The 27,896-nt window shown below is 35.9% G+C and overlaps 1 protein-coding gene across 3 annotated transcripts in view; it reads left to right on the top strand.

Moving 5' to 3' along the window:
* Positions 1-27,896, top strand: part of NRDC (nardilysin convertase) — a 100,465-nt gene that overhangs the window by 46,502 nt on the left and 26,067 nt on the right. For 2 of the 3 annotated variants that reach the window (XM_025355114.1, XM_025355120.1), the window contains exons 2-13: positions 691-979; positions 3,654-3,787; positions 4,843-4,912; positions 5,069-5,150; positions 7,078-7,231; positions 13,991-14,064; positions 18,206-18,301; positions 19,799-19,921; positions 21,992-22,049; positions 23,685-23,758; positions 25,431-25,500; positions 27,167-27,244. In XM_025355114.1, coding sequence (XP_025210899.1) covers positions 691-979; positions 3,654-3,787; positions 4,843-4,912; positions 5,069-5,150; positions 7,078-7,231; positions 13,991-14,064; positions 18,206-18,301; positions 19,799-19,921; positions 21,992-22,049; positions 23,685-23,758; positions 25,431-25,500; positions 27,167-27,244 — 1,302 coding nt within the window. The remainder of the gene's footprint in view (positions 1-690; positions 980-3,653; positions 3,788-4,842; positions 4,913-5,068; positions 5,151-7,077; positions 7,232-13,990; positions 14,065-18,205; positions 18,302-19,798; positions 19,922-21,991; positions 22,050-23,684; positions 23,759-25,430; positions 25,501-27,166; positions 27,245-27,896) is intronic. The other variant, XM_025355115.1, reaches the window with a different exon arrangement.

Genomic DNA, 27,896 nt, shown 5'->3' with positions numbered 1-27,896 from the left:
ATGCCTGTAATCCCAGCCACTCAGGAGGCCGAGGTGAATTGCTTGAGCCCAAGAGTTTAAGATCAGCCTGGGCCGTAAAGCAAACTGTCTCAAAAAAAAGCAGAATAATCTTCCTGCGGTGCTACCAGTCTGTGGGGGATTTCATTTTCATAGAGATGTAACTGCTTTTTAGTTCATAAAGGCAGTTTTGGAGACTGATATACCAAATATTTTATAGAAAAGAAAAGCAACAGTTTAATTTTGTGTGATTTTGCTTTAATATTAAGCTGACATGACTGCTCTGTATATTGAGGGATACATTTATCTTAGGCTAAGCCTTCTGATATGATAGAATGTTTAAATACTTACAAACTGAGAAATAGGGGAGGCCGAGTGGTGAGTTGTATATGTTTAACTACTAAAATGTGTTTTTTGAATAGGTATATTTATGTAGTTCAAAATTTAAAAATACAAACAGCATATATTATGAAGTGTTCTTACCTTCATTTCCCTCCAGCTGTTCAAAAACGGATTAGCTTTTGGAGTTCCCTCTCCAGAGCAACCAATTTTATTAGTTTACAAATAGTGTTAGTTGTGTGTGTGTGTGTGTGTACTTGTACTTGGATTTTTTTTTTTTAAATTCTGCTAAGCTGATTACTTGTATTGGTGTAAAGAACAGCTGAATCAAAATGTGTGTGTGTTTTTTTCCAGATACATCAAATTACAGAATGGCTTGCAGGCACTTTTGATTTCAGACCTAAGTAATATGGAAGGTAAAACAGGAAATACAACAGATGATGAAGAAGAAGAGGAGGTGGAGGAAGAAGACGAAGATGACGACGAAGATTCTGGAGCTGAAATAGAAGATGATGATGAAGAGGGTTTTGATGATGAAGATGAGTTTGATGATGAACATGATGATGATCTTGATACTGAGGATAATGAATTGGAAGAATTAGAAGAGAGGGCAGAAGCTAGAAAAAAAACTACTGAAAAACAGGTGCGAGTCATGTCTGTTTTCTTCTAATTTGGGAATTCTTTGGAATAACTTCTAAACTCAAGCTTTATTTCTTAATGGCAAAAAGGAAGTATATACTTATCTTTTGGTCTTTAGTAAAGGTCTATTCTGTATCAGGATTACATTTTGAAAACATTTTGCTCCAATTATAAAAGTAATAAATGCTCATTATATAAACTAATGGAATGTAAAGAAAACAAAAATAAACAAAAATATAAAAATCACCCATAGCTGTATCTCTCAGAGGTAAGCAACACTCAGAGTTATTTGAATTTATGTGTATTTGTATACATTATATATTTTAAAAACAAATGCTGGTAGATGAGGAGCTGTCGAATTCCTAGCCTGGATTAGAGAAATAAGAGTATGTTATCCTTGGTGAGACTGGAAAAAGAAGAAGAAAAGAATGGGGCTAGTGTGAAATCTTTACATGGGCCTAGGGCTCTAAGAGTTATTGTATGGGTAGTTTCTATATAGATTATTGAGTTTGGTTTAGCTCTCTATATGGGAAAGCAAAGGTCTGAACAAATAAGTACTTTGGAAGAGTTGAAATAGAAACTGGGCAGTTAAGCTTATTTAATATGTAACAACAATCAGTGGATAGATAAATAAGGCTTGATAGGGAGAATCTCTTAATATCTTTTGAAGAATACCTCCATTTTCATAGTAGGGAATACCCAGAGGATAATTTTTGGAGCCATTACAGTGGAATTGACCAGCAAAAGTTGGTTAAAGCTAGTTTCTTGGATATTGATAATATATTCAACATGGTACAGTCTGCATACAAAAAGGCCGAGATGGGCAGATCACTTGAGTCCAGGAGTTCTGAGACTAGGCTAGGTAATGTGGTGAAACACTGTCTCTCTAAAACATTAAAAAAAAAAAAAATTAGTTGGGTGTGGCGTTGTATGCCTGTGGTCCCAGCTACTTGAGAGACTGAAGACGGGAGGATCACCTGAGCCCAGGGAGGCTGAGGTTGCAGTGAGCCTTGATTATATCACTGCACTCCACCCTGGCTGATAGAGTGAGACTTTGTTTCAAAAAAAGTCTCAAAAAAAAAGAAAAAGAAGAAAAGTGGCCACCCTTAAAGATGGGAAGAGTTGAGGTATAAGTAGTAGATATGATTTAATAGTCATTCATCTTGGAAAAAATTATTTTTTTTAAAAGGGAGTTGTATCAGTTTTTTACTAAGTTGTTGGATTGAGTCATATTTTTAAGAAACTTTTTGCTGTTTACTACTCAGATTATTAGTGATCCTGTTTTTGGGTAGCATGATAGACCAAGTATTAAATAGTTTTAACTTGGAAAGCTATAGAGATGAACACCAAAACACTGGGGGGAAAAAAGGTATATATATATATCACTTGATAGTCTGTATGCTAAGGTCTCTATGAACAGATTGGAAATTAATAGATTCACTTTTAACTTAAAATAGATCTCATAATTCCAAATAGAGCATTAATAGAAAGGAAGAAATTATAGAAGTCACAAAATAAAAAGAACACTGACAGGAAACCTGGGTTCTAATTCTGGCTCTGTTCCTGTCTTTCTGCATGATTTTAGGTGTTTTCATTTTCTTTTTTTTCTTCTCAGTTTTAAAACAAGAATATAAAATTCTGAGGCCCATTTTAGCTCTAAGCCTGACCATAAACAAGAATATAAAATTCTGAGGCCCATTTTAGCTCTAAGCTTGACCATGTTATAACTTCTTAACTGAATACTTCTTATCTATATATTTTTTTCTATATCTTTCCATCTATCTATAAGTAGCTTTTCCCATGATCCAACTTCTTTATATTTCCTATTAACTGACAAAGCATTTTACAACAATTAAAAATTGTTTTGACAGGCATTTTAAATGTCAAGACATTATAGCATACTTTAGATTTACACAGCAATTGTGAACACCTCTGACAAATGAACATGTGTGTTCAGCCTTTTTGGCACCCCTTTTTGTTTTGCTTAGGTAGATCAAATTCTAAGTTGATCTTTTCTAGCAGCAGGGTTGGTGTCTAGTGATCATTTTTAAAATGGCTTAGATGCTACCTTTCTTTTCTGATAACTCAGTGTGATATAATCCTTATAAGATATTGACCGCTAATTTTACGGATTATCCTACTGGGACAGTGGAACCTAAGTAGTTTGAAGACGAGATCAAATTGTTTTGATTCAGAAGCAATGGGTTCACTAGTGAAAGGAAAGATCCCATGATTGTAAGTGGTAAATGTTTATATTTGTTGAATAACTTTCTGAAAAAAGGAAATAAAGTAGATTAGCCTTGGTAAGAGGTGGCTTAAGAGTGGTTTTATAATCTAATTTTTATTTGAAAAATTTGTGAACCTTGTTTAAGGTAAATATGAGAATTAATAAAGGAAGTGAGAAGAAAAATATTTGATCGTTTTTTGGGTAACATTTACCTAATTAAGAAGTTAACTACTTTTCTGAGGCATCTTTTTTATCCCTCTCCATTTTCCTCCTTCCAAAAGAAGTTGTTCTTGATTTTAAAAGTTTGATAAATTAAAAAGATTGAAATTCAAATATAATATACATTGAATTAAGATTTGTTCAGGGCTTTCTTAATTCAGTTCTCAAGTATGAATTTCTCAGGTATGAATTTTTTAGGTAGAAAATTCTCAAGTATGAATTTCTTTTCTAGCAATCGCAGAGCCTGTTTTTGCTGTGGTCAAAGCTGACTGATAGACTGTGGTTTAAGTCAACTTATTCAAAAATGTCTTCAACCCTGCTGGTCGAGACAAGAAATCTTTATGGGGTAGTTGGAGCTGAAAGCAGGTTAGGCACCTATTAAAACATCACAGAACAGGTTAGATTGTGGTTTGGAGAACTGGATATTCCCCAATGTTTTAACTGAGTTTATGTGCCTAAGTCTTCAAAACGGGGTTTATAGTATCAAGCGAGGCTATTTGGTTCTTCTGAAAACACACTTTCATTTTCTGAAACATGGCTAGACTTTATGCCAGGTACATGCTATTTTTGAAAAGCTCTTTTTTTAAGAGGGTAACTTTATCAAAACAATCTGTTTCACCAAATATGTTAGCCCTGTAAAATTGACATTTTCAAAGTTTGAAGAAAACAAACAAATTTGGGAAAGTTAATAATTCACCTTTCTATCTTCAAGGATTCAAATTGACTGTTTTTTCCTCCTGTTTTTGTCTTTTAACTTACTGTAATTATGCCCCAATACTTCGGGTGCAGTGGCTCACGCCTATAATCCCAGCACTTTGAGGGGCTGAGGTGGGAGGATTGTTTGAGTCCAGGAGTTTGAGACCAGCCTGGGCCTCATAGCAATACCCTGTCTTAATAAACAAAACAAAACAAACAAACAAAAAAACAATAATTTGAAGTGCAATTTGGTGTACCTCTTGGCCATCAATTTTGTTAAAAACTCTGATTTTCCCAAAGTATGGGGATAATATATACTGATAAGTAATGTATGCTATATATCTTCAATTAGAAGTGAAGAACTAAAAAGCATTTTTAACATTTAGTTATATTTTTTAATAGCTACCGATTTTTTTTATCACTTACTATTTTTGTTAGATGTTTTCCTAAAATGTTATCTTATTCTATCTTAACAAAATTTTCTGAGTTACATGTTGCGAGTTTTCACGTCTAGTAACTGAGTCACTCAACACAAAGCTTTTAATTGCTTAGAGACCTTCAGAGATATCTACCTAGATATGTTATTTCTGCAGATTTCCAAAACCTAATAATTCAGGGGAAAAACTTGGTTCAGAATTCTGAAATGCTGACGTGAAGTGGTATTTGGGTGGGCTGTCCAGTCCCTCTTCCCTTTTTTTCTGTCTGTTTCTGCTTTTTTTCCTTAGGTCTGCACCTGTTCAGCATTTGGCAGGATGGCAAGAGGAGGAGCAGCAGGGTGAAACTGACACAGTTCTGGTGAGTTTCACTTTGCTGCTCCTCCTGATTCTCAGGGAAAGAATTTTGTTACTCCTATTGGAAAGCATCCATCTCCAAATGAATCCTTGAGATAAGATGCGAATATTATTCCTTTAGGGTTGACTCAACTATTTGTATGTGTTCTAATTACTCCAGTCTGCAGCGGCTCTTTGTGTTGGAGTTGGGAGTTTTGCTGATCCAGATGACCTGCCGGGGCTGGCACACTTTTTGGAGCACAGTAAGAATTTGTAAAATATCATTCCCTGGTGTGTGGTTTTTTTTCCACCTCTGAACTTATATGAATTGATGTCAGAGATTCGTAATTGATTTGGCAGAAGTATGATATATTTAGCAAGAGAAAAGGCTAAGAAAAAATCCTTGATTTATGAATATCATGGGGAAAACTTAATCTGAGTGTACTTATATTGAAAATTAGAATGAAACCACATAGAAAACTTTTAAACTGTAGATGTCACTATTGTTGAGCTGTGTTAAGGCCAACAGATCAGGAGATGATTGCCATTTTCTAGGAAATGGCCAGTCCTGGGGAGGGCAGTCCCTTCCAGGGTTAGCAAGGCCCCCAGCCAAAGCATCAGAACTATAGGAATTCCCTGGGTGAGGTGGCTCACACCTGTAATCCCAGCACTTTGGGAGGCTGAGCTGGGTGGATCACTTGAAGTCAGGAGTTCGAGACCAGCTGGCCAACATGGTGAAACCCTGTCTCTACTAAAAATACAAAAATTAGTCGGGCGTGGTGGCATGCGCCTGTAATCCCAGCTACTCGGGAGTCTGAGGCAAGAGAATCGCTTAAACCTGGGAGGTGGAGGTTGCAGTGAGCTGAGGTTGTGCCACTGTACTCCAACTTGGGTGATAGAGCGAGCCTCTGTCTCAATAAAAAAAACAGAAAAAAACTAGAAATTCAAAAGGCATGATTAATATAAAAACAAAACAATAGAAACTTTTCATTTAATTTGGAATGTGCCTAAATAAAACCTATGTGGGGCCAGGCATGGTGGCTCACTCCTGTAATCCCAGCACTTTGGGAAGCCAAGGCAGGTGGATCACCTGAGGTCCGGAGTTTGAGACCAAGCTGGCCAACATGGTGAAACCCCATCTCTACAAAAACGCAAAAGTTAGCTGGGCATGATGGCACACACCTATAATTCCAGCCACTCTGGAGGCTGAGGCAGGAGAATCGCTTGAACCCGAGAGGCAGAGGTTGCAGTGAGCCGAGATCGCGCCATTGCACTCCAGCCTGGGCGATGGAGTGAGACTCCAGCTCAAAAACAAACAAAAAAACCCTATGTGGATGTTATATAGTTACAAATATTTATTTTTATTTTATAAATATTTATTTTAAATTACTCATTTTTTAATGGTCTGGTTTTCTAAAGTATTTGAGGGTACTTCTTACTTTGTGAATTTTTATAGTAGCAATTAATCTGCATATGTTTGTGCTGAAATTTTAATCTCCTTAAATTTAATTAAAGAGATTAAGTTGTAAAAGCAGTAGCAGTTAATCTGCATACATGTTTGTGGATTTGTTTGAATTTTAATCTAATTAATTAAAGATACATTTTAACCTATTTAGATTTAAATCTCTTTTTGATCTCTTTATAAATTTTATGTTTGTCTTATCTTTCTTTAAAGATGAAATTTTTTTTTTTTTTTAGTATAAAAGTAACACGAGCGTTATAGAAAGTTACAAAAACAAGTGTAATTAAGAAAGTATTATTTAGGGTCGGGTGTGGTGGCTCACACCTGTAATCCCAGCACTTTGGGAGGCCGAGGTGGGCGGGTCACTTGAGGTCAGGAGTTGGAGACCAGCCTGGCTAACCTGGTGAAACCCCATATCTACTAAAAATACAAAAATTAGCTGGGCATGGTGGCACATGCCTGTAATCCCAGCTACTTGGGAGGCTGAGGCACAAGAATCACTTGAACCCAGGAGGCAGAGGTTGCAGTGAGCCAAGATTGCATCACTGTGCTCCATCCTGGGCAACAGAGTGAGACTCTGTCTCAAAGAAAAAAAAAAATTCAGACATAACCATTTGATGTGTTGATCTATTTTCTTTCAGTTTTTCTTTGCATATAAGAAAGTTCATACGTGATAAAAATATTGTCTATATCTTTGTGTTGTGTGACTTTGTGTTCTTTCCATTTAGTGGTATTCATGGGTAGTTTGAAATATCCAGATGAGAATGGGTTTGATGCCTTCCTGAAGAAGCACGGGGGTAGTGATAATGCCTCAACTGATTGTGAACGCACAGTCTTTCAGTTTGATGTCCAGAGGAAGTACTTCAAGGAAGCCCTTGACAGGTAACTAACTCTAAATATATTTTAATTTTAATGATCTAATAACACTTTGCAAATGTAAATAGAGTATTCTTGTACTGTAGAATTGTCACAATACTTTACTTGGACCAGGCATGGTGACTCATGCCTGTAACTCAAGTACTTTAGGAGGCTGAGGTAGAAGGATCGCTTAAAGCCAGGAATTTGAGACCAGCCTGGACAAAATAGTGAGAACTTGTCTTTACAAAAATAAGTAAATAAAAAATTAACCAAGCATGATGATGAGTGCCTGTAGTCCTTGCTACTCAGGAGGCTGAGGTGGAAGGATTGCTTGGGTCCAGGAATTCGAGGCTGTAGTGAGCTACATTCACACCACTGTACTCCAGTCTGGGTGACAAAACTTTATTTGGAGAAAAAAGCTGTTAAACTATTAAATATACTTTGACTCTTATTCTATTATACATAGTCTTTGTATTAAAGATTAAAATAAAACTCAACACCTTTTGGGTTTTATTAATTTTATTAATAATGTATTCTCTATTGACTCATTATTTTATATATATATATATTTTTAAAGAGATATGGTCTTGCTGTGCTGCCTAGGCTGGAGTGCAATGGTATGACTGGCCATCAATTGCATGAATGCATGGCTCAGTGCAACCTCAGTCTCCTGGGCTGAATGTGCCACCGCCCCAGTTAATTTTTCAAATTTTTTGTAGAATTGGGGGTCTCACTGTATTGCCCAGGCTGGTTTCAAACTCGTGGCCTCAAGTAATCCTCCTGCCTCAGCCTCTCAAAGTGCTGGGATTATAGGTGTGAGCCACTTTGCCCAACCATTTAAAAAACAGAATTTAGTAGAAAATATGGAGAAACATAGAAGCAAAAAAAGGATAAGATTGCCTCTAATTTTACAATCTAGAGATAACCACCATTGATGTTTTGGTATAGACCCATCTATATTTATTAACGTATACTGATCATATTGTTCATACCCTTTTATAATTAATTTTTTTGTTTGTTTGTTTGTTTGTTTTTGAGACGGAGTCTTGCTCTGTCACCAGGCATGAGTGCAGTGGCGCGATCTTGGCTCACTGCAACCTGCGCCTCCCAGGTTCAAGCAGTTCTCTTGCCTCAGCCTCCCGAGTAGTTGGGACTACAGGCATGCGCCACCACGCCCAGCTAATTTTTATATTTTTAGTAGAGACAGGGTTTCACCATGTTGGCCAGGATGGTCTAGATCTCTTGACCTCGTGATCCGCCCACCTCGGCCTCCCAAAGTGCTGAGATTATAGGCGTGAGCCACCATGCCCGGCCTATAATTAATTTTAAACAAGATATATCATTTTAACTTATATAATTTATAAAACATGATTTTTAGTGATGATATGTTATTTACATTGTATAGAAGTACCATAAGGTGTTTAACGAGTTACATGTGATTGGACAGTTGAGTTGTTTCCAGTTTTCTAATACTGTAATGGTGTGATGACCATCGTGATCTCTGTGAATATTCTTAATTATTTCTATTAAGTTCTAAGAAGGAGGCCGGGCGCGGTGGCTCAAGCCTGTAATCCCAGCACTTTGGGAGGCCGAGGCGGGTGGATCACAAGGTCAGGAGATCGAGACTATCCTGGCTAACACGGTGAAACCCCGTCTCTACTAAAAATACAAAAAACTAGCCGGGCGCGGTAGTGGGCGCCTGTAGTCCCAGCTACTTGGGAGGCTGAGGCGGGAGAATGGCGTGAACCCAGGGGGCGGAGCTTGCAGTGAGCCGAGATCGCGCCACTGCACTCCAGCCCGGGAGCACAGCGAGACTCCGTCTCAAAAAAAAAAAAAAAAAAAAAAAAAGTTCTAAGAAGGGAAATTACTGAATATATTTGCAAATATAATTTTAAGACTTGTTTTTTTTCTTTAAGCTTTCGAAATTCATTGCAAAATTGTTTTCCAGAAAGTTTGTCAGTACAATAGTAGAAGTTTGAGATTATATGGTTGCAAACCAAAGTCTACACTGGAAAAAAGTAGAAAAGTAGAAAAAAGTTATACCTAATTCTAGATATATGCAAGATTGAAATGCTAAAAAAAAAAAGAAAGAAACCTCTCATTTGTCTAGTATGATGTAAGCTCCTTCAGAGTAGGAATTTTTGTCTATTTTTTGTTGATACATCTGCAAATCAAGAATTTGGTAGATACTCAGATTTGTTAAATGAATTAATGCAGTTCCTTTATAGCAAAAATTACCATAAAATCAAAAGATAAATGACCAAAAAAAATTTTTAAACATGGCAGAGATTTAATATTTAAAAAAAAAATTGGCCTGGTGCGGTGGCTCACACCTGTAATCACAGCACTTTTGGGGGCCGAGGCGGGGGGATCACTTGAGGCCAGGAGTTCGAGACCAGCCTGGCCAACACGGTGAAACCCTGTCTCTACTAAAAATACAAAAATTAGCTGGGCTTGGTTGCATGTGCATGTAATCCCAGTTACTTGGGAGGCTGAGACAGGAGAATCGCTTGAATCCAGGAGGTGGAGGTTGCAGTGAGCTGAAATCGTGGCATAACGCTCCAGCCTGAGTGACAGAGTGGGACTCTGCTCAAAAACAAAATAAAAAAGGTAAAAAGAAATTATCTCTTTTCTTAAGAGATTAATTTGATCTGGAAAAATCTTTTGTACATATTCCTATAAATTGGAAGCATATGCCACTTTTTTTTTTTTTTTTTTTTTGGAGACAGAGTCTCACTGCGTTGCCCAGGCTAGAGTGCAGTGGTGTGATCTTAGCTGACTGCAACCTGATGCCTATAGTTGAGCACTTTGGGAGGCCAAGGTGTGCGGATCACTTGAGCCCAGGAATTTGAGACCAGCCTGGCCAACATGGTGAAACCCCATCTCTACTGAAAATACGAAAATTAGCTGGGTGTGGTGAAGCAGGCCTGTAATCCCAGCTGCTTGAGAGGCTGAGGCACGAGAATTGTTTGAACCTGGGAGACAGAGGTTTCAGTGAGCTGAGATCGCACCACTGTACTCCAGCCTGGGTGATGGTCCGAGACCCTGTCTCAAAAAAAAAAAAAAAAAAAAAAAAAAGAAAGATAAATTAGTGAAGGCAATGCAAATGGTGCCTGAGATGATCTTTCCTATAAATTTAGACAGGATCAGCAATACCTTCAGAGGAGACTTTAACTATATAACTCTGAAGAAAACTGCATCTTTGCTCTTGTTACAGAATTCTCAGCTCTTAAGTTTTACAAAATCCAAACAGGTCTTTGTATGTGTGAAGAAATCTTAAGCAGAAGACAAGTTGAATTTTTACAACTTTATATTTAGCTATGTCCATATATAAAGAAGGAAAAATAACTGATTTTATTGGGAAAAAGGATAGGCAAATAGTATGTATGATATGAATACATTCTGGCTATCTCAGAGATTATGAAATTTGATATAAAATGTAATTAAGAAGTTTGTTTTGTTTCCTTTTAAAGAGTTGTTCTAAATATATTTTGTACAAGGACTGCTTCAGCATCTAAGAATATCACCTTCCACATTTATTTTTATTTAAAAAGAAAGCCACCCAATTAATAAGAAAGCCACTGCATTAATAGGATAAATTAATGAGAATATCGAATCATAAATTTTTACCATAAGTAGAGCATTATAGGATGCAAATACTATAATAAATGCTATAATATTATACTTCTACAATGTATAAGGAATGAAAAGCCTTTATACATGTGTAATATGCTCTTATATAACATGGATTAAGTACCTGTTTTTAATAGGTTAGCAAAATCTGATTCCCTCACACAGGCCACATTGTTTATAAGTATCTTGGATCATTTAAATAAACAGCTGAGGAAATGACTAAATTTTTACTCCAGTAAGTGAGCATGGAAGCCGTCTTTACCATGGTGGCATCTTCTATTTTCAGTAAATTTGAACTTTATTTTATCAGTATTTCATGGTAAGAGTGACAAATACCAAAGCTTAGGATGTCCACTTCTAACAGGAGACCCTCCCCATTATAAGCTGGGAATACAGAATCTTCACCTTCAGCTTATGGAAATGGATGAGGCATCCTGAGTAGTTACAGCCTAGATTCCAAGGGCCTAAGTATTATGGGGAACCCGAAGTCTTGACTGTGGCTTCATGGGCCAGAGCTGGTAGTGTTCCCAGGAGCCTGGGAGAAGCAAACATAAGCCCTCTCAAAGGAAGATGCCTTCCTCCTAGGCCCTAAATTGTTACAAATATTTTTTCAAGTAAAATAACCAACATTCAGTCAAAAATAAGCAGGTACTCAGGAAAATAATGCAACATGATTGAGAACAGATAACACAAACAGGTTCTTAGACATCTCAAGTATTGGCATAGTTACACACAATTTCTAAAATAATTATACTTTCTATTTTTTAAGAAATAAAGGCCAGACGCGGTGGCTCATTGCCTGTAATCTCAGTACTTTGGGAGGCCGAGGCGGGTGGATCACCCGAGGTCAGGAGTTTGAAACCAGCCTGGCTAATATGGTGAAACCCCATATCTACTAAAAATACAAAAATTAGCTGGGTCCGATGGCGGGCGCCTGTAGCCCCAGCTATTCAGGAGGCTGTGAGGCAGGAGAATCACTTGAACCTGGGAGGCAGAGGTTGCAGTGAGCCAAGGTAGTGCCACTGCACTCCAGCTTGGGTGACAGAGCGAGACTCCATCTCAAAAAAAAAAAAAAAAAAAAGAAAGGACAAATTTGAATATACTTGCAAGGAAAAAGAAACTGTCAAATATGACCTAGGAGATTTGTAAAATGAAAAGATACATCTGGAACTGAACTATGATAAAAAATTGAAAAAGTAATGGGCAAGTTTAAGAGTAAATAGAGTTGAAGATAGAATTAGTAAGCCAGAAGATAAACCAGAAGGAATTAACCCAAATATAGCATAAAGAACATATATAACCCAAATATAGCATATAGCACAAAATTAAAAATACAAAGAATATAAGGCATAGAGGATAGAATGAAAATATCCCATATATTTAACTTGGAGTCCTAGAAGGAGGAGAGAGAAAATTGAAGTAGAGACAACATTTGAAGGGTTGATCACTGGAAAATTTTCAGAACCTGTTGTAAGACATCAAATCAGAGATTAAAGTCTAATAACTTCCAAAAGGATACATTAGAAGAAATATAGAAAATTTTTGCCAGATAAACGAGAAAATTTTCTTCAAAGGAAGATGAGTTACACTTACAGATGACTACTTAACCTCAGTTGTCTGAAGAAAAATAACTACCAACTAATAAGTAGAATCACAAATTGTACACTAAATAAAAATATCTTTTAGGAATGTTAGTAGGCTGGGCATGATGACTCATGCCTATAATCCCAGCAGTTTGGAAGGCCAAGGCAGTTGGATTACTTGAGCCCAGGAGCTGGAGACCAGCCTGGGTAACATGGTGCGGGGAAAAAGTTAGCAGGGCATGATGGTGCATGCCTGTAGCCTTAGCTACTTGGGATGCTGAGGTGGGAGGATCACCTGAGCCTGGGGAGGTCAAGGCTCCAGTGAGCCATGATGTGCCACTACACACTCCAGTCTGGGTGACATAATTAAATAAAATTAGTTTCATTATTTAAGTCAACAGAAATTATCCAGCCCATCATTAATCATACCAAGTACTGAAAAGAAAAAAAATGCCCCAGTATATCTAGCAGGTAGTTAAGTTAAAAGTTACCTTATTGCAAGCAAAAGTTAAAAATTTATTGAGCCTGAGCAATGTAGGGAGACCCTGTCTCTACAAAAAATTTAAAGATTAAAAAAAAAATAGTAGTGCACATCTCTAGTCTCAGCTACTTCGGAGGTTGAGGCAGAAGGATTGCCTGAACCCGGCAGTTTGAGGCCACAGTGAGCAGTGATTGTGGCACTGCATTCTAGCCTGAGTGATAGAGTGAGACACTATATCAAAAAAAAAAAAAGTTAACATTTTAGGAAATTAATTTTTTAAATTGTTTTATTTTGCTGGAAAAACACCAATTTTTGAATAATTTTTAACAATTTAATTGCATTGCTATTATATATTTATATAAGTGGAATTTGTATGTGTAATTTGATATATCACAGTTTATATAATTAAAAATTAATTTAAAAAGCAGATAAAATTATAAGATTAACTTAAATACCAAGTCTTTAAAATTCTGATTTAACTTTTAACTGAAATGTTTTTAGTCATTTGTAACCTTGCATTGAACTAAAAAAGTAAGCTTTATGTACTCTCTCTATAAAAACATAGATGTACATAACATTACATAAATAGACTATCTGTGGTATTACAGTTTTACAAAGGAATGAATAGGAGAAAATTTCTGAAAAGGCTCCTAAGGGTTGATAATGGAAATACAAAGGGCTGATAAATATTGGTTTAGAAATAGATATATAGGTAATAAAACTATAAAGAAAAGGAGAGAAATTACTACTATACATTCAGGATATTTCATGAGGTAAGGGTGTGAGCCAGGTGCTTCTAGAGTGTTGACTATGGTCTGTTTCTTCACCTGGGTGGGCCACTCAGATGTCATTTATATGTTCATATTTTATTAACTTTTCTGTATGATTGTTATTAAATATATTTCACAATGAAAAAGTTAAAGTAACATGTAGATATTAGTTTAAAATATAGAAATGCAGATTATTTAGATTTTATATACTTAGGATTGTGAATTAAATCTCCAACTTAGTTTCTTAATTAAAATAATAGATGTTGATTGATGAAAGTGAACAAAAACAGAAATGCCAGTTTTGTTTTTTGTTCAGATGGGCCCAGTTCTTCATCCATCCACTAATGATCAGAGATGCAATTGACCGTGAAGTTGAAGCTGTTGATAGTGGTAAGAGGAGTACTTTATGTGTAACTACAGTTTTTTTCCTTCATGAAACCAGTTACTTATTACATTTATCCTTCTTTATCTCTAGACCATTTTATCTTTATATTTTAAAGTACTAAATTGAAATATGTGTTGTGTTTATTCCTGAAGTCATTAAACGTCTAATTCAGTGTAGATTTGAAGTAAATGAAAGGGATGGTAGATTTTAGTTTTTTCATCCTTTGTTTTTTGAAGGTTTTACCATAGGGGCTAATCTTTTGAGATTCAAAGATTGAAGACTATGGAGGAAAACAATGTGCTTATATAGGGTGAGGCTTCATTATAGCTCTGTGCTATAAATATTCCTTAATTACATAGTACCAATAAATATCACCATTGTATATTATCCCTGCTTGATTTATTTAGGTATTAGAAACATTTAATACTAGATTTGAGGGGACTTCCAGTTCATATAGGTTAGGCTTGGCTTATAGCGACTGCAAATCTCTGTATTTGTTCCACTTTTGGTAGTATTTTCCTCCTTGGTTTGATGCAGTGTCTAGTTCTAATAGTGATTTAAAGCATTTACTAGGCTGAGTAAACTAACAGATGGCTAGAGTGATCTATCTGGAAGTCAGCAGACCCCTGTTTAACTTACAGAAGTGTCTCTAGCTGTGGCATTCAGTTTATTTGTAAAAGAGGATGAAATGGTTAGGCTCCTTCTAGCTATAGTGGCTCCTTGGAAATCAAGGATTTATTTTCTTCATTTTTTCACTTGCCTAGCACAGCGTCTGTTTTACCTTAAACCCAGTTAAAACCTGTTGAATGGATGAAAAAGCAAAACAACTGAGGATAACTGTAAAACCACTTTCTGTATTTTGAGACTCAAGAACTAGGTGCTTTCTAGTATGTTTTTCTTTATACAGTTTCTAGAGTGGGTTGACACCAGTGTTTAAACAAGCAAACCTTTAAGTAGATTTTACAATTTTAAACCAGAATATATTTTATTATGCTTTGAAAAATTATGCTGAAAGAAATATATATGTATATACAACACAGTATGGAGTTTTGGTTTATGCTGAACTAAAGTAAAAATTCTGTTGTGCTTTTGTTCATTTGTTTCTTTCTTTTTTTTTTTTTTTTAATGATAGGAGACCTAGATTTCAATCTGATCCAACAGTTGTAACTGATGCAATAAATTACTTATTAACCCGTTTTGAAAGCTCAGTAATCAGGTGTTATTTTTTTCTAGTCTATTCAGATGGGACAATCTTTCTTCTGTCTTTCAGGTTTTACTTGTCTCATTCACATCTCTTTAGTTGTCTGCATGATTGGATGGCCAGGTCCATGTATAAGAAAATGAAGACTGTTGAGCCTTCAACAGCTCTGGCAGATTCATCTTATAGGGTCATTTTCCTTTTCCTTTATTTGTCTCCACCTGCATATGGAAGAGATTATTTCTGTCCTGGCTTTTAAATTTGTTAACTAGTGGTAACTTCATCACTAGGTCATTGTTCCCTATGCTCATATCAGTTTTTGGTCTAATCTTTCAATGGAGGATTTGTACACATACATTTATAAACGTTTATTTGCACAATGCAAGTAGATTTGTTCAGTCTTTTATAATTTCCTTGAATATATTTATTTTTATTTTATTTATTTTTTGAGACACAGTCTTGCTCTGTTGCCCAGGCTGGAGTGCAGTAGTGCAATCTCAGCTCACTGCAACCTCTAACTCCTGAGCTCGAGTGGTTCTTCTGCCTCAGCCTCCCAAGTAGCTGGGACTACAGGTGCCTGCCACCATGCACAGCTAGTTTTTGTATTTTTAGTAGAGACGGGGTTTCACTATGTTGGCCAGGCTGGTCTTGAACTCCTGACCTCAGGTGATCTGCGTGCTTCAGCCTCCCAAAGTGCTGGGATTACAGGCATGAGCCACTGCACCTTACCTGAATACATTTAATAACAGAAGCTCATATAACATATCTACATGGTAGGTTTTAAAAATAGAATTAATTTGGGAGGCCAAGGTGGGCGGATCACGAGGTCAGGAGATTGAGACCATCCTGGCCAACATGGAGAAACCCCATCTCTACTAAAATACCAAAAATTAGCTGGGCGTGGTGTTGTGCACCTGTAGTCCCAGCTACTTGGGAGACTGAGGCAGGGGAATTGCTTGAACCCGGGAGGCGGAGGTTGGAGTGAGCTGAGATTAGCACCACTGCATTCCAGCCTGGCGACAGAGCAAGATTCCGTCTCAAAAAAAAAAAAAAGAAAGAAAAAAGAGTTTTTTTATTGCTAAGAGGAGATTATGGAGAAATTATTATTATTATTTTTGAGACCGATTCTTCCTCTGTTGCCCAGGCTGGCGTGCAGTGGCTCTATCTTGGCTCACTGTAACCTCTGCCTCCTGGATTCAAGCAATTCTCCTGCCTCAGCCTCCCAAGTAGCTGGGACTATAGGTGCGTGCCACCATGCCCAGCTAATTTTTGTATTTTTAGTAGAGATGGGTTTCCCCATGTTGGCCAGGAGGGTCTCGATCTCTTGACCTCATGATCTGCCCACCTCGGCCTCCCAAAGTGCTGTGATTACAGGTGTGAGCCACCGTACCTGGCCTGGAGAAATTATTATTATTATTGTTTTGAGACAGAGTCTCTCTCTGTCACCCAGGCTGGAGTGCAGTGGCGCGATCTTGGCTCACTGCAAGCTCCACTTCCCAGGTTCACGCCATTCTTCTCTCTCAGTGTCCTGAGAAGCTGGGACTACAGGCACCTGCCACCATGCCCTGCTATTTTTTTTTTTTGTATTTTTAGTAGAGACGGGGTTTCACGGTGTTAGCCAGGATGGTCTCGATCTCCTGACCTCGTAATCCGCCCGCCTTGGCCTCCCAGGGTGCTGGGATTACAGGCGTAGGCCACCGCACCTGGCCGAGAAACTATTTTTAGTAATTGACTTTTTATTTTAATGATAGTTTATACTCATATAAACATATATAATTGCCTACACAGTGTGTCTTACTGATTGAGATGAAAGGCATGTCCAATGCCTTTTTAAATCTTAATTATGTGTCAAAGTGCAGTCTCTAGTTTTATTTACTTACTTCTTTATTTTTAATGTTTCCTTTCCAAATGTGGTCTCTAAGTGTTCAGCTATTTATACTCTATTTTTGTCAGTTACAAGGGGTCTTAAATCACTTTTCGTAGATATGTTTACAGGTCTGCTATATTACCTGTTATTGCAGAAATGTGGTGGCTTGAAATAAAACATTTATTTTCTTACAGTTTTGGAGGAATGGAATCAGGTACGTTAGATCTTCCTCAAGGTTATTGAGCTTAGTGTCAGAACTGCAATTCTAGCGGTTTTTAGTCCATTTGGGCTGCCATAACAGAATCCCACACACCGGGTGGCTTATAAACAACAGAATTGTTTCTTACAATTTTGGAGGCTGAGAAGTCCAAGATCAAAGAACTGGCAGATTTGGTGTCTGGTGACAGCTCTCTGGTTCATAGACAACTGCCTTCACTCTTTGTCCTCATACAGCAGAAGGGGCAAGGGAGCACTCTGAGGTCTCTTTTACAAGGCACTAATCCATTCATGAGGGCTCTGCTCTCATTACCTAATCATTTCTCATTGGCCCCTACCTCCAAATACCATCACATTGGGGATTAAGTTTCAATGTAGAAATTTTGGGTAGGGGGGACACAAACATTCAGTCTTTAGCGGTAGCCAAGGTATTTCTGACTTCAAAGTGATTGTTCTTAGCCATCATACTTTATTACCAACATAGTTGGTTTTGGAAGAAATTTAAACAATATATATGACCAAGTTCCCAGATACAAGGTTTAATATTTTATTAGCATTTTCATCAGTAAAATCTTGTACATAGCATCCTAGAGCTGAAACTTTCAGATCATTAACTACCTTGTGTTTCATTTGAAAAATAAGGGTAAAACTCTGGTAAGCTGAATTGATTTACCCAAAATTACAGGTCATATTAAGTCATAGAGCCAGGCCTGGATCATTGAGTTTCCCACTTCAGTCTTATAACACATGATTCATAAAGTTAATTTTTGTTACTTCCTTGCTTTCCGTTCTGTAAGTGTGAATTTCCATATAATAAAGGAGATACTGAATTTTGTTTTATTACGTGTTTCTTTAAAATTGACAGAATATCAACTTGCAAGGCCTTCTGATGCAAACAGAAAGGAAATGTTGTTTGGAAGCCTTGCTAGACCTGGACATCCTATGGGAAAATTTTTTTGGGGTAAGATACTAAATACATCATCTTATTTCATATTTTCTAGTTAAGATTTAGAATAGGAAAAGTTGATAAGGAATTGAAAATTATAAATCTAGAGCCCCTAGGTACCCTTTGCCTTTTAGGATAGCTAGTTAGCCTTTCAGACACGAAGTTGTTAAATATGCCAGTATTTGGTTCTCTAACAATGAATATAGCAAGAATAATACCTTACATTTTGTGAATGCTTTTGAAGTGCCAGACACTATGCTAGCACTACATGAATTATTTCATTTGATCATTATCACAATGTTCAGAGATAGGTACCATTATCATCTCCATTTAAAGATAAACAGGTTTAGGCCAGGCGTGGTGGTTCACACCTGTAATCCCAATGCTTTGGGAGGCTGAGGTGGGAGAATCACTTGAGCCCAGTTCAAAACCAGCCTTGGCAACATAGTGAGACCCCATCTCTGTTTTAAATTTCAGTCAAGTTATGTAATTTGTTTAAATCACACAGCTAGTAAGTGGTGGATGTGAGATTTGGACATCTGTTTATCTGATTATAAAGTCCACGCTCTACCTCAGCCTGACATGTCCATTTGTCAACAGAGTTACCAGTGGTTTCTGTAAGAGTTTTTTTAACTGTGGCTTAATTTTGTTCATCTGGTAAACTGTTTAACTGGTGTCTGTTTTTCATAATGGCATTTTCTTAGTGGTAGGATTTAGTTACAGCCTCATATTAATCCTGTTGACTGTAGAGTAAAATTTAGGACGAGATGATCTAAATTATTCTTTAAAGGGTGCTTTGTTTCCCTGTATATTTCTGTACAGTTATATACATTTTATAGGGCATTCTTGCTTCATGTGTTTTATTTTTAAGAATTAGCTGGGCACGGTGGCTCACACCTGTAATCCCAGCACTTTGGGAGGCCAAGGCGGGTGGATCATGAGGTCAGGAGTTTGAGACCAGCCTGGCCAAGATGGTGAAACCCCGTCTCTACTAAAAATACAAAAATTAGCCGGGTGTGGTGGTACACGCCTGTAGTCCCCGCTACTTGGGAGGCTGAGACAGGAGAATTGCTTGAACCCAGGAGGCGGAGGTTGCGGTGAGCTGAGATCATGCTATTGCACTCCAGCCTGGGCAACAAGAGTGAAACGCTGTCTTTAAAAAAAAAAAAAAAAAGGATTACACAAACCTATTATTAAAATAATTAGAAAGAACCTGGATTGAATACTGCTAGACTAATTATTAAGCAGGGAAGCTTAGGGAGTTATTGTCTGTTTTTTTAAGGTTTTCCCAACCAGAGATTAATTCCTTGGATATTAAAATATACTTCAGAATTGTTTCTTATGCATTTTTGTCTCATTAATGTTAATACATTATTGCATACTGGTTCAATATTCTTGAGTCACTTGGGTTATTTCATTAATCCTGTATGGTAGCTAAGTATGCATTGATGATGTAGAAGACTTAACAAAGTGAACTTAGTTATATCTATGATTTTTTTCATTCTTTTATAGGAAATGCTGAGACGCTCAAGCATGAGCCAAAAAAGAATAATATTGATACACATGCTAGATTGAGAGAATTCTGGATGCGTTACTACTCTGCTCATTACATGACTTTAGTGGTTCAATCCAAAGGTAACTATTTATTATGGCTCTTAGAAGTAGTGCTTTCTTAGGATTTGTTTGCCTGTATCGGTGTTGCAGTGTACTATTGTACTATTAATTACTTTAGTGCTTGACCTTAATACAAGGTAAAGGAAATCAGAACTTGGAGATGTCACATAGCTAGTGGCAAAGCTCAGGGAAACACAAGATGATGAGATTCTCAAGCAAATCTCTTACAGAAATAGGTCTTATTTGTAAGATAAGATATGTAGGCTGGTCTATGAATGTATTAATATTCTAATAGGTCATGAATTGATCTTTTAAGCCACATTCAGCTGCAATTGTGTCTGTGGTTTTACATTTACTCTATAGTAATTACAAACTCTTACAGTGCAAAGTGTTGGTTTGTTCATTCTTACATAAGGTCCTGTAAAAATGGCATGATTAATTGAGACTGATCATGGTGACAATGGCAGAAGTATCTTAAATATAAAATACTGGTGAATACCACAATGTAAAGACTGATGAATATCTCTATTTTCCTTCTTTGATCATTGTCTTCAGTAACTCACATTAACTTTTTCTCATTAAGGAAATCATGGAAGCTTTCTTTTGTTTTCTTTACATTTCAACCTACTTGTTTTTCAAAGTCAGTAAATTGCTAAATTATTCCATTTAACATACCTTATAGTTTGCACATTTCTGTTTGAAAGGCTAATCCTCTCACCCTAATGTGATTCCCCTTTTTATAAAGTTTGCTTTTTACATTGTCAAAATTAAGATCAAATCTGACTTGGTACTTACATGTAAAACATTTTTGCATTTATGATCAAAATGAGTTCACTAAAGTTGACTTGAAGGTAAAGTTACATGGTATGGTAGATTCTTTTGTTCAAATTGCTTCTAGGTTCCTTTTACATTTGCTAAATTAGGTAATTCCATATTTGGTATACAAGTTAATTCACGATTTTTGATTATTGTGTTTGCAAATAATTCCATGTGTTTTTCTTGAACTAGTTATTCCGTTTCTTTTGTATTTTCTTCCTCTGTGATGACAGATATAAGAGCTTATTAATGCTTATTTCAAAATTTTAAAACAAGTCCTAGAGTTTTTGTTGTTTAACAAGACAGGGTTTTGCTCTGTCATTCAGGCTATAGTGCAGTGACACAATCGTAGCTCACCGTAGCCTCAAATGCCTGGGCTCAGGTGATCCTCCTGCCTCTGCCTCTGAGATAGCTGGGATTACTGGCCCCAGCCACTGTGCCTAGGCTAGAGTTTTGATGAAAACTATGTACAATGTAGATTTCATAGAATTTAGAGTTTAAGCATTAATTATACCATTTAAGAGTCAAACATCTATATAAATAGTATAATATAGATTCAGAAGTCCATTAGTCTAAATCCCATGTTTTATATAATGGGGTTCTCTAGTGAAATTCATGTGCCTGGTAGAACTAACAAATACTCTTCAATGATGGTCACTCAGATGAAGCAAAAAGTTCCCTTTTTCATTTAGATCTTGTTTTTTTACTATAAATTTCAAAAGAATTTCTTATTAAATATAAGAAGTGAATCAAAGGAAACATAAATCATATATATGTATGATTTATATATATAAAGACTAAAAAGAAGACCTATGAGTTAAAACCTCAGCAAGTGTAAATTAATGTAAAACAAGTGGAATATAAAAGTACTGATGAGATGGCAGAAAGGAGAGGTTAATGTAATATGGGTTAGTATGGAGAAACCTTCCAAGAGGATGTAAGTTTTGGAATGGGCGTAGGATGGTTGGCATAATCTTATCTCTTGGTTCTTCACACTAGCCTAATGCTAAAGATATATTTTTTTTTTGTTAAACTTGTATGCATTGTCTAACTTTATCAGGGAGAAATAAAGGAGTCTCATAGAATTCTCTGTGTCATAAGGTTTTCTTTTCTACTGTTACTTTTCCTATTAGTCCATTCAGGAGTGGCAAGTAGTGGCCAAATTAAAATAACCCTTTGTTTTTTAGCTAAAGATCTCTGAGAAATCTAATTGCATTTCTACCTTGAATAATGTCATTGTATTTTCCTGTATCTTCCCTGTCCTCCCCTCTCAAGAAACACTGGATACTTTGGAAAAGTGGGTGACTGAAATCTTCTCTCAGATACCAAACAAGTAAGATATCTATTTTCATACATCATACACCTTCAGAGTTAAAGAGACCATTATCTTATATGCTTTTTCATTTTTACACAGGTGATAGAATTAAGACCTGAACAAACTTAATGAATGTCAAAATCACACAGTATTTGAGTGGGTAAACTAAGATGACAAGCCAAGTTTCCATAGTTCAAAATTTACAGGCTTGTAAATGTATATAGTAAGCAATAATTCTGAAAAATCTATGCCTCCTTTTACATTTATTTAGAGCTTTCCTGTGATACAAAAGAAAATACTATCTGAGAGGCAGAAGAATATGCATACTTACATCCCCCTCATTGGGAAAATTGTATTCTGAAAATTTGTTTTTTTTACGTCAGTTGTTTGGATATTGCACTGGTTTTCCCCATAAAAGAAATAATCTTTTAGATGATGACTGACTTTCCATACTGCCTGAAAAACTCCTATTTCATATAGTCAAACCAGATGTTCTTTTATAAGAAATTGTATGTAGAGTTTCAGTTCAGGATGATATAAACATTTTTTTTCCACCTCAAATTCATCAAAATAGTACAAATATTTAAAAGATACATTACTGCTACAGTTTTGTTACAAAGTTTACAAACAATTTAATTCTGAAGCAATGAAATCTTTCTTTCCATACCTAGTAGTCTGCATTTTAACAAAATTAATGAAAACAGATATTTTTTCTTGCATCGGATGAGTAACCTGTGGATTTTCCCAGTTATTCTTCTAATACATAATTATTTGAAATTTATGAAAGAAACTAGCATAAAATGTTAGAATAATTTATAATGACAACTGATTGGTTATTATTGATTTGGCTTTATATGAATTGCCATTGATAATTAGCAGTGCTTTTTGAAAAGTATGTAAAGGTAATCAAAAGCATGACAAATTTGTGGAGCCTTTTTTTTTTTCTGATTAGAAGTCTTGAGTGTGAACTATGGAAATGTCAAATGTGAAACTTTAATAAAATCAGAGGTATATTTAATAGAGGAATTAATTAGGTTCTGTCAATCCCTGATGAGCATTAAAAAAAAATCTCATATGTTATTCACTAATAACTTTGGTTCCTTAATTAGACAGGTTAAAAATTCTTCAAGGCATTTAATACTAATTTGCATCGACTGTGTTTTGGAATAAATATTAAAGTTACAATATCTTCAACCAGAGTAGAAGCCCCTAGGAGGGACCAAGTCTTTTAAATACCACAGTGCCTGATATAGTGCTTTATACCTAATATTCACTTCATGTATAATTGTTGATTTTAAAAAAGTATTATCTCTAGTGTAAGTTTCTTTCTGAAATGGCTTTGTGTAGGAGGAGAACTGAAATTAAATGGGGCTGATAGGTCAGTAAATATTGGAGTGAGAGGGGGTCCTTTAAATTCATTCTTCTCTATCTCTTGAGTTGTGAAGACTTTTGAGTTATTGGGCTGACGCTAAGAACAGATTGTGTAACTGAAGATTTTGTGGCTGTGTTGCCATCTGTTTGTTCATGCCTGGAATGCTTTCCAAGAAGGAGTATGTAGAATAGATTATAAATATCTCTCGGTTAGATATCCCTAAATATATTGCTTATAAAGGCTTTTGCAATTAAATTTTTATGTATTTGTTTTATTTTCAGTGGGTTACCCAGACCAAACTTTGGCCATTTAACGGATCCGTTTGACACACCAGCATTTAACAAACTTTATAGAGGTTTGTGAACCAAAAGTTTAAAACTGTTTGAAATAATTTTAGCACATTCTCCATAACCTAATTGAGGCTGCCAATTTTCATTGAAAATGAGAACACAACAGAAAATACAGCTGGGTTGGAAAGGGAGTAGATGGGCAATGGAGATCTAATTAATAATAGATAGCAGACCATTGACTAGCTGCAGATTGTTTGATTCTGGTGCCCTGCTGCTACTTCAGTCTATTTCATGCTTTCTCCTTGCTTTACGTTTCTTCCCTTTTGTTCTCCGTTTTGTTAAATTTCATTCATGTTTCATTTTATTTATATTCTGCTCTTTTTTGCCTTTAAATGAATGAAAATAGAGGAGAGGGAAAACACTTTGGAAATCGTTTCCTTTTTGTGAAAGCAATATTTGCTAAATAAAAATATAAAATGTCAAGAAATGGGAGAAAAATCACCCTTAAATCTTACCATCAAGAGAAGTCATTTGTATCGGATTTCTTTTTTTTTGTTTTTTGGAGACAGAGTCTCGCTCTGTTGCCCAGGCTAGAGTGCAATGGCACGATCTCAGCTCACTGCTTCGCCTCCCAGGTTCAAGTGATTCTCCTGCCTCAGCCTCCCGAGTGGCAGCGATTACAGGCGCTCACCACTATGCCCAGCTGATTTTTATATTTTTAGTAGAGACGGGGTTTCACCGTGTTGGCCAGGCTGGTCTCGAGCTCCTGGCCTCAAGTGATCCGCCTGCCTTCACCTCCCACAGTGTTGGGATTACAGGCGTGAGCCACCACGTCTGGCTTCCAGATTTCTTTCTGATTTTCTAATAGGTATATTTTCTTAACAAAGTTGAGATTAAAATATATATATAATTCTGTCTCCTGCTTTGTTTCATTTAATAGTATACCTGTAATAACTACATAATGAGTTGTGTGATTACATTACAATTTACTTAACAATTTGCCTATAGTGAATATTGCAGAAACATTCTTAATTCACTATCTCTCTTTCTTTATTCTATCATGACAGATTTTTTTTTTCTCTTTTTACTAATTACTTTAGGTATTCCCTCCTTCTGCAGCCCATTACCAGTCTCTTTCCTTTTCCTTTCCTCTAATCAGTGACTGTTTTGTTACACCCTTCAGCTGCTGGCTCCGTTCTGTTAATATTAAGCTAACTCTTTCCAGAGACAACTTATTTTTGATTGTATTCTTTCTGGTTTTAGTTTTCCTATTCATAGAATAATAGCATTGGGAAGAATCCTAGAGATACTTTAACCCAACTCACTCATTTTACTATGAGTAAACAGATTCAGAAAGATTTAAATGCAAGTGATTTTCTCAGGTCATATAAGCACATATAGCAAGATAGGGGTAGGACTGGATTTCAGCCATGGGTCTCCTGACTCCTAGTTTTGTATCCTTTCTTGCAAGAAGAGATCCATACACAGCAGCATTTCATACCCTCATAGTTCTTTTATCCCTGCTTTCTCTACCTCTGAAACCAAATAAAAAAGAATTTTACAAAAACTGCATTATTCGAATTGGAAAATTGGCAAGTTGAAATAATAAGTGCGTTGTCCTTAACCTTCCCTTGTTTACTGGAAGATAAATATATTGAATTTTAAACATTTTTGTAATATAGTAAAAGTTATAGAGAAACACTTATATCTGTTCTTCTGGAAAATATTTTTGTTTAGTTGTTCCAATCAGAAAAATTCATGCTCTGACCATCACATGGGCACTTCCTCCTCAACAGCAACATTACAGGTAAGAGTTTAAGGGAAAATTTACTTCATTAGAACCGAGTGAGAATCATTTTTAAAGCATGCTAAATGGTTTAAGTTTGGGGGTTCTGAATTTATAAACAGCAATGCAGTAACCTGGAACTTGATTACTCCAGGAGCTTTCAAGCCTTGCTATGTATTTTACTATTTTTTGGATATAAAAACTAGAGCTTTCTCAGTTATAGTGGCCTTTCTTAAGTCTTTGAAATTAAGTGTTTAGTTTGAATGCTAACTTTTGTAATTTGTTTTGATCTTGTCAAAAGTAAAGTTAAATAATTTGGGCCTGGCAGACTGGCCAACATGGCAAAACCCTGTCTCGACTAAAAATATCAAAAAACTAGCCAGGCATGGTAACACACACCTGTAATCCCAGCTACTCAGGTGGCTCAGGCATGAGAATTGTTTGAACCTGAGAGGTGGAGGTTGCAGTGAGTTGATATTGCGCCACAGCACTCCATCCTGGGCGACAAAGCAAGACTGTGTCTCAAAATAATAATAATTTGGACTGGTAATATGACTAGGTACATAAATCCCAAGGATTTACTCCTCTGAATTAGGGCAGGTTTATGCAAATTAGGAAAGGATTTCTACTTGTCTATATAGTTATCTTATATGAGCAGTATAGCATGGGCCAGAGAGTTATTTAAGATAAGCATCAGTCAGTGCCTACAAATGCTTTTCTAATTAGAAATACATGCTAATCAACTGGTAAAAATTTAACTTTTTTGGGAGGGGGATGGGCCTCAAGCAGTCCACCCACCTTGGCCTCCCCAAAGTGCTGAGATTACAGACATGAGCCACCGTGCCCAGCCAAATTCATATTTTAAACAAGGTTGTATGGGCTTTAAGGATTGCTTAACGTAGTTGAAAATCATATCTTGACTTTCAAGAATTTACAGAATTTAACTGTGTAACCTAATTAAATTTTCTCATATATACAGAAATATACAGAAAACTAAATTTTTTTCTGTATGTCTTTCTGGTAGGAATACTTTTAACAAAATTACAGTGGAAGCCAGTGGGAAAGACAGTTTGAACAGCATGTGCACAATTACTCGGACTATTATATTATTAGTATGTGATAAAGCATTTTTATACTTGTTACTGCATTTTCATGAAAACCCAGTAAGTAGTTGGGCAAGTGAAGAGAAAAAGAATACAGTTCAGTATCTTGCTCAAGGTCATGATTTACTTAAAGGAAAAACTAAAACTAGAACCAAGATTTTCTGACCCTTTGAGCAACACATTTCACTTTACCACAGAGCCCAATATAGTACCAAAAGCTTTACAGACAGTGATTCATACCTATATTAGGTTCTAAACCGATAAGGAATCTACATTTCATTTTGGGGAAAGCAAAAAGATTTATCATGAGAGCAGGTAAGTTTGGTGTCCAAGAGAAAAAGTAGTGCCCTTAAATTTTGGGATGATTGTACTCTTCAGTAATCTCAAATGAAAGAGTTAATTTTACTATATTTTCTGTTTTTATCTTCCTGCTATTAAATTAATTACAATTTCATGTTTAGTGGACATATGTGAGAATAAGTTTATGATTATATTTTCAAATTATTGTAGCCTTAGAGGTAAGATTTTCTGGTGTATTTATACCTTTTTTTTTTTTTCTTCTAACCATTAAATTTTTTTAAAAGGGTGAAGCCACTTCATTATATATCCTGGCTGGTTGGACATGAAGGCAAAGGCAGCATTCTTTCTTTCCTTAGGAAAAAGCAAGTATTCAATTAATAAGTATTTTCAGTATAGCAATCTCTGAAAAATAATAGACAATAAGTATTATATAATGCATTCTTTTACTTTAGCTGCCAGGAAGCCTAGAATAAGATTTAATGCTTAGTTATAGTCATTTTAATAACTTATATTATTTTAATGTCCATATTATATTTGTGTATTTCCTTGTAAGCTACCTTTTAGCCCATTGTTGGAAGTTATTTGTACACAAAATTAAAAAAAATCATAAATGAAAGTAATAGATTCCAGAATTACGTAAAAGAATTAGCTCTAATCAATAATTTATATTTGACTGAATGGTAAAAAAAATCAGTTACTTAAATGCTATGGATCTCCAGGTTTTCCCAACCCCAAAGCTGGACTTTAATGAAAACTTCATTGGGTAGGTAAATCATAATTAATAGGTGGGACTGCAAATGGTATATGCAGCCATGTTAGCAGAATGTCTCCTGAGCATTAAAGCACCTGTTTAAGTCACCTGTAGCCCAATAATAGAAATATAATTTTATAATCAGGACTAATACATTAAAGTAATTCCTTGTTTGATTTTTCTATAAATGAAATAGTATGAGAATGGAAGGATAGATGAAAAATTTAAATAAATTTTTTTTTTTTTTTTTTTTGAGACGGAGT

Source organism: Theropithecus gelada, chromosome 1, assembly GCF_003255815.1.
Source record: "Theropithecus gelada isolate Dixy chromosome 1, Tgel_1.0, whole genome shotgun sequence".
In the NCBI taxonomy this organism is placed as follows: domain Eukaryota; kingdom Metazoa; phylum Chordata; class Mammalia; order Primates; family Cercopithecidae; genus Theropithecus; species Theropithecus gelada.
The sequence above is the reverse complement of the archived record's forward strand: the minus strand, read 5'-3'. Positions and strand labels throughout refer to the sequence as shown.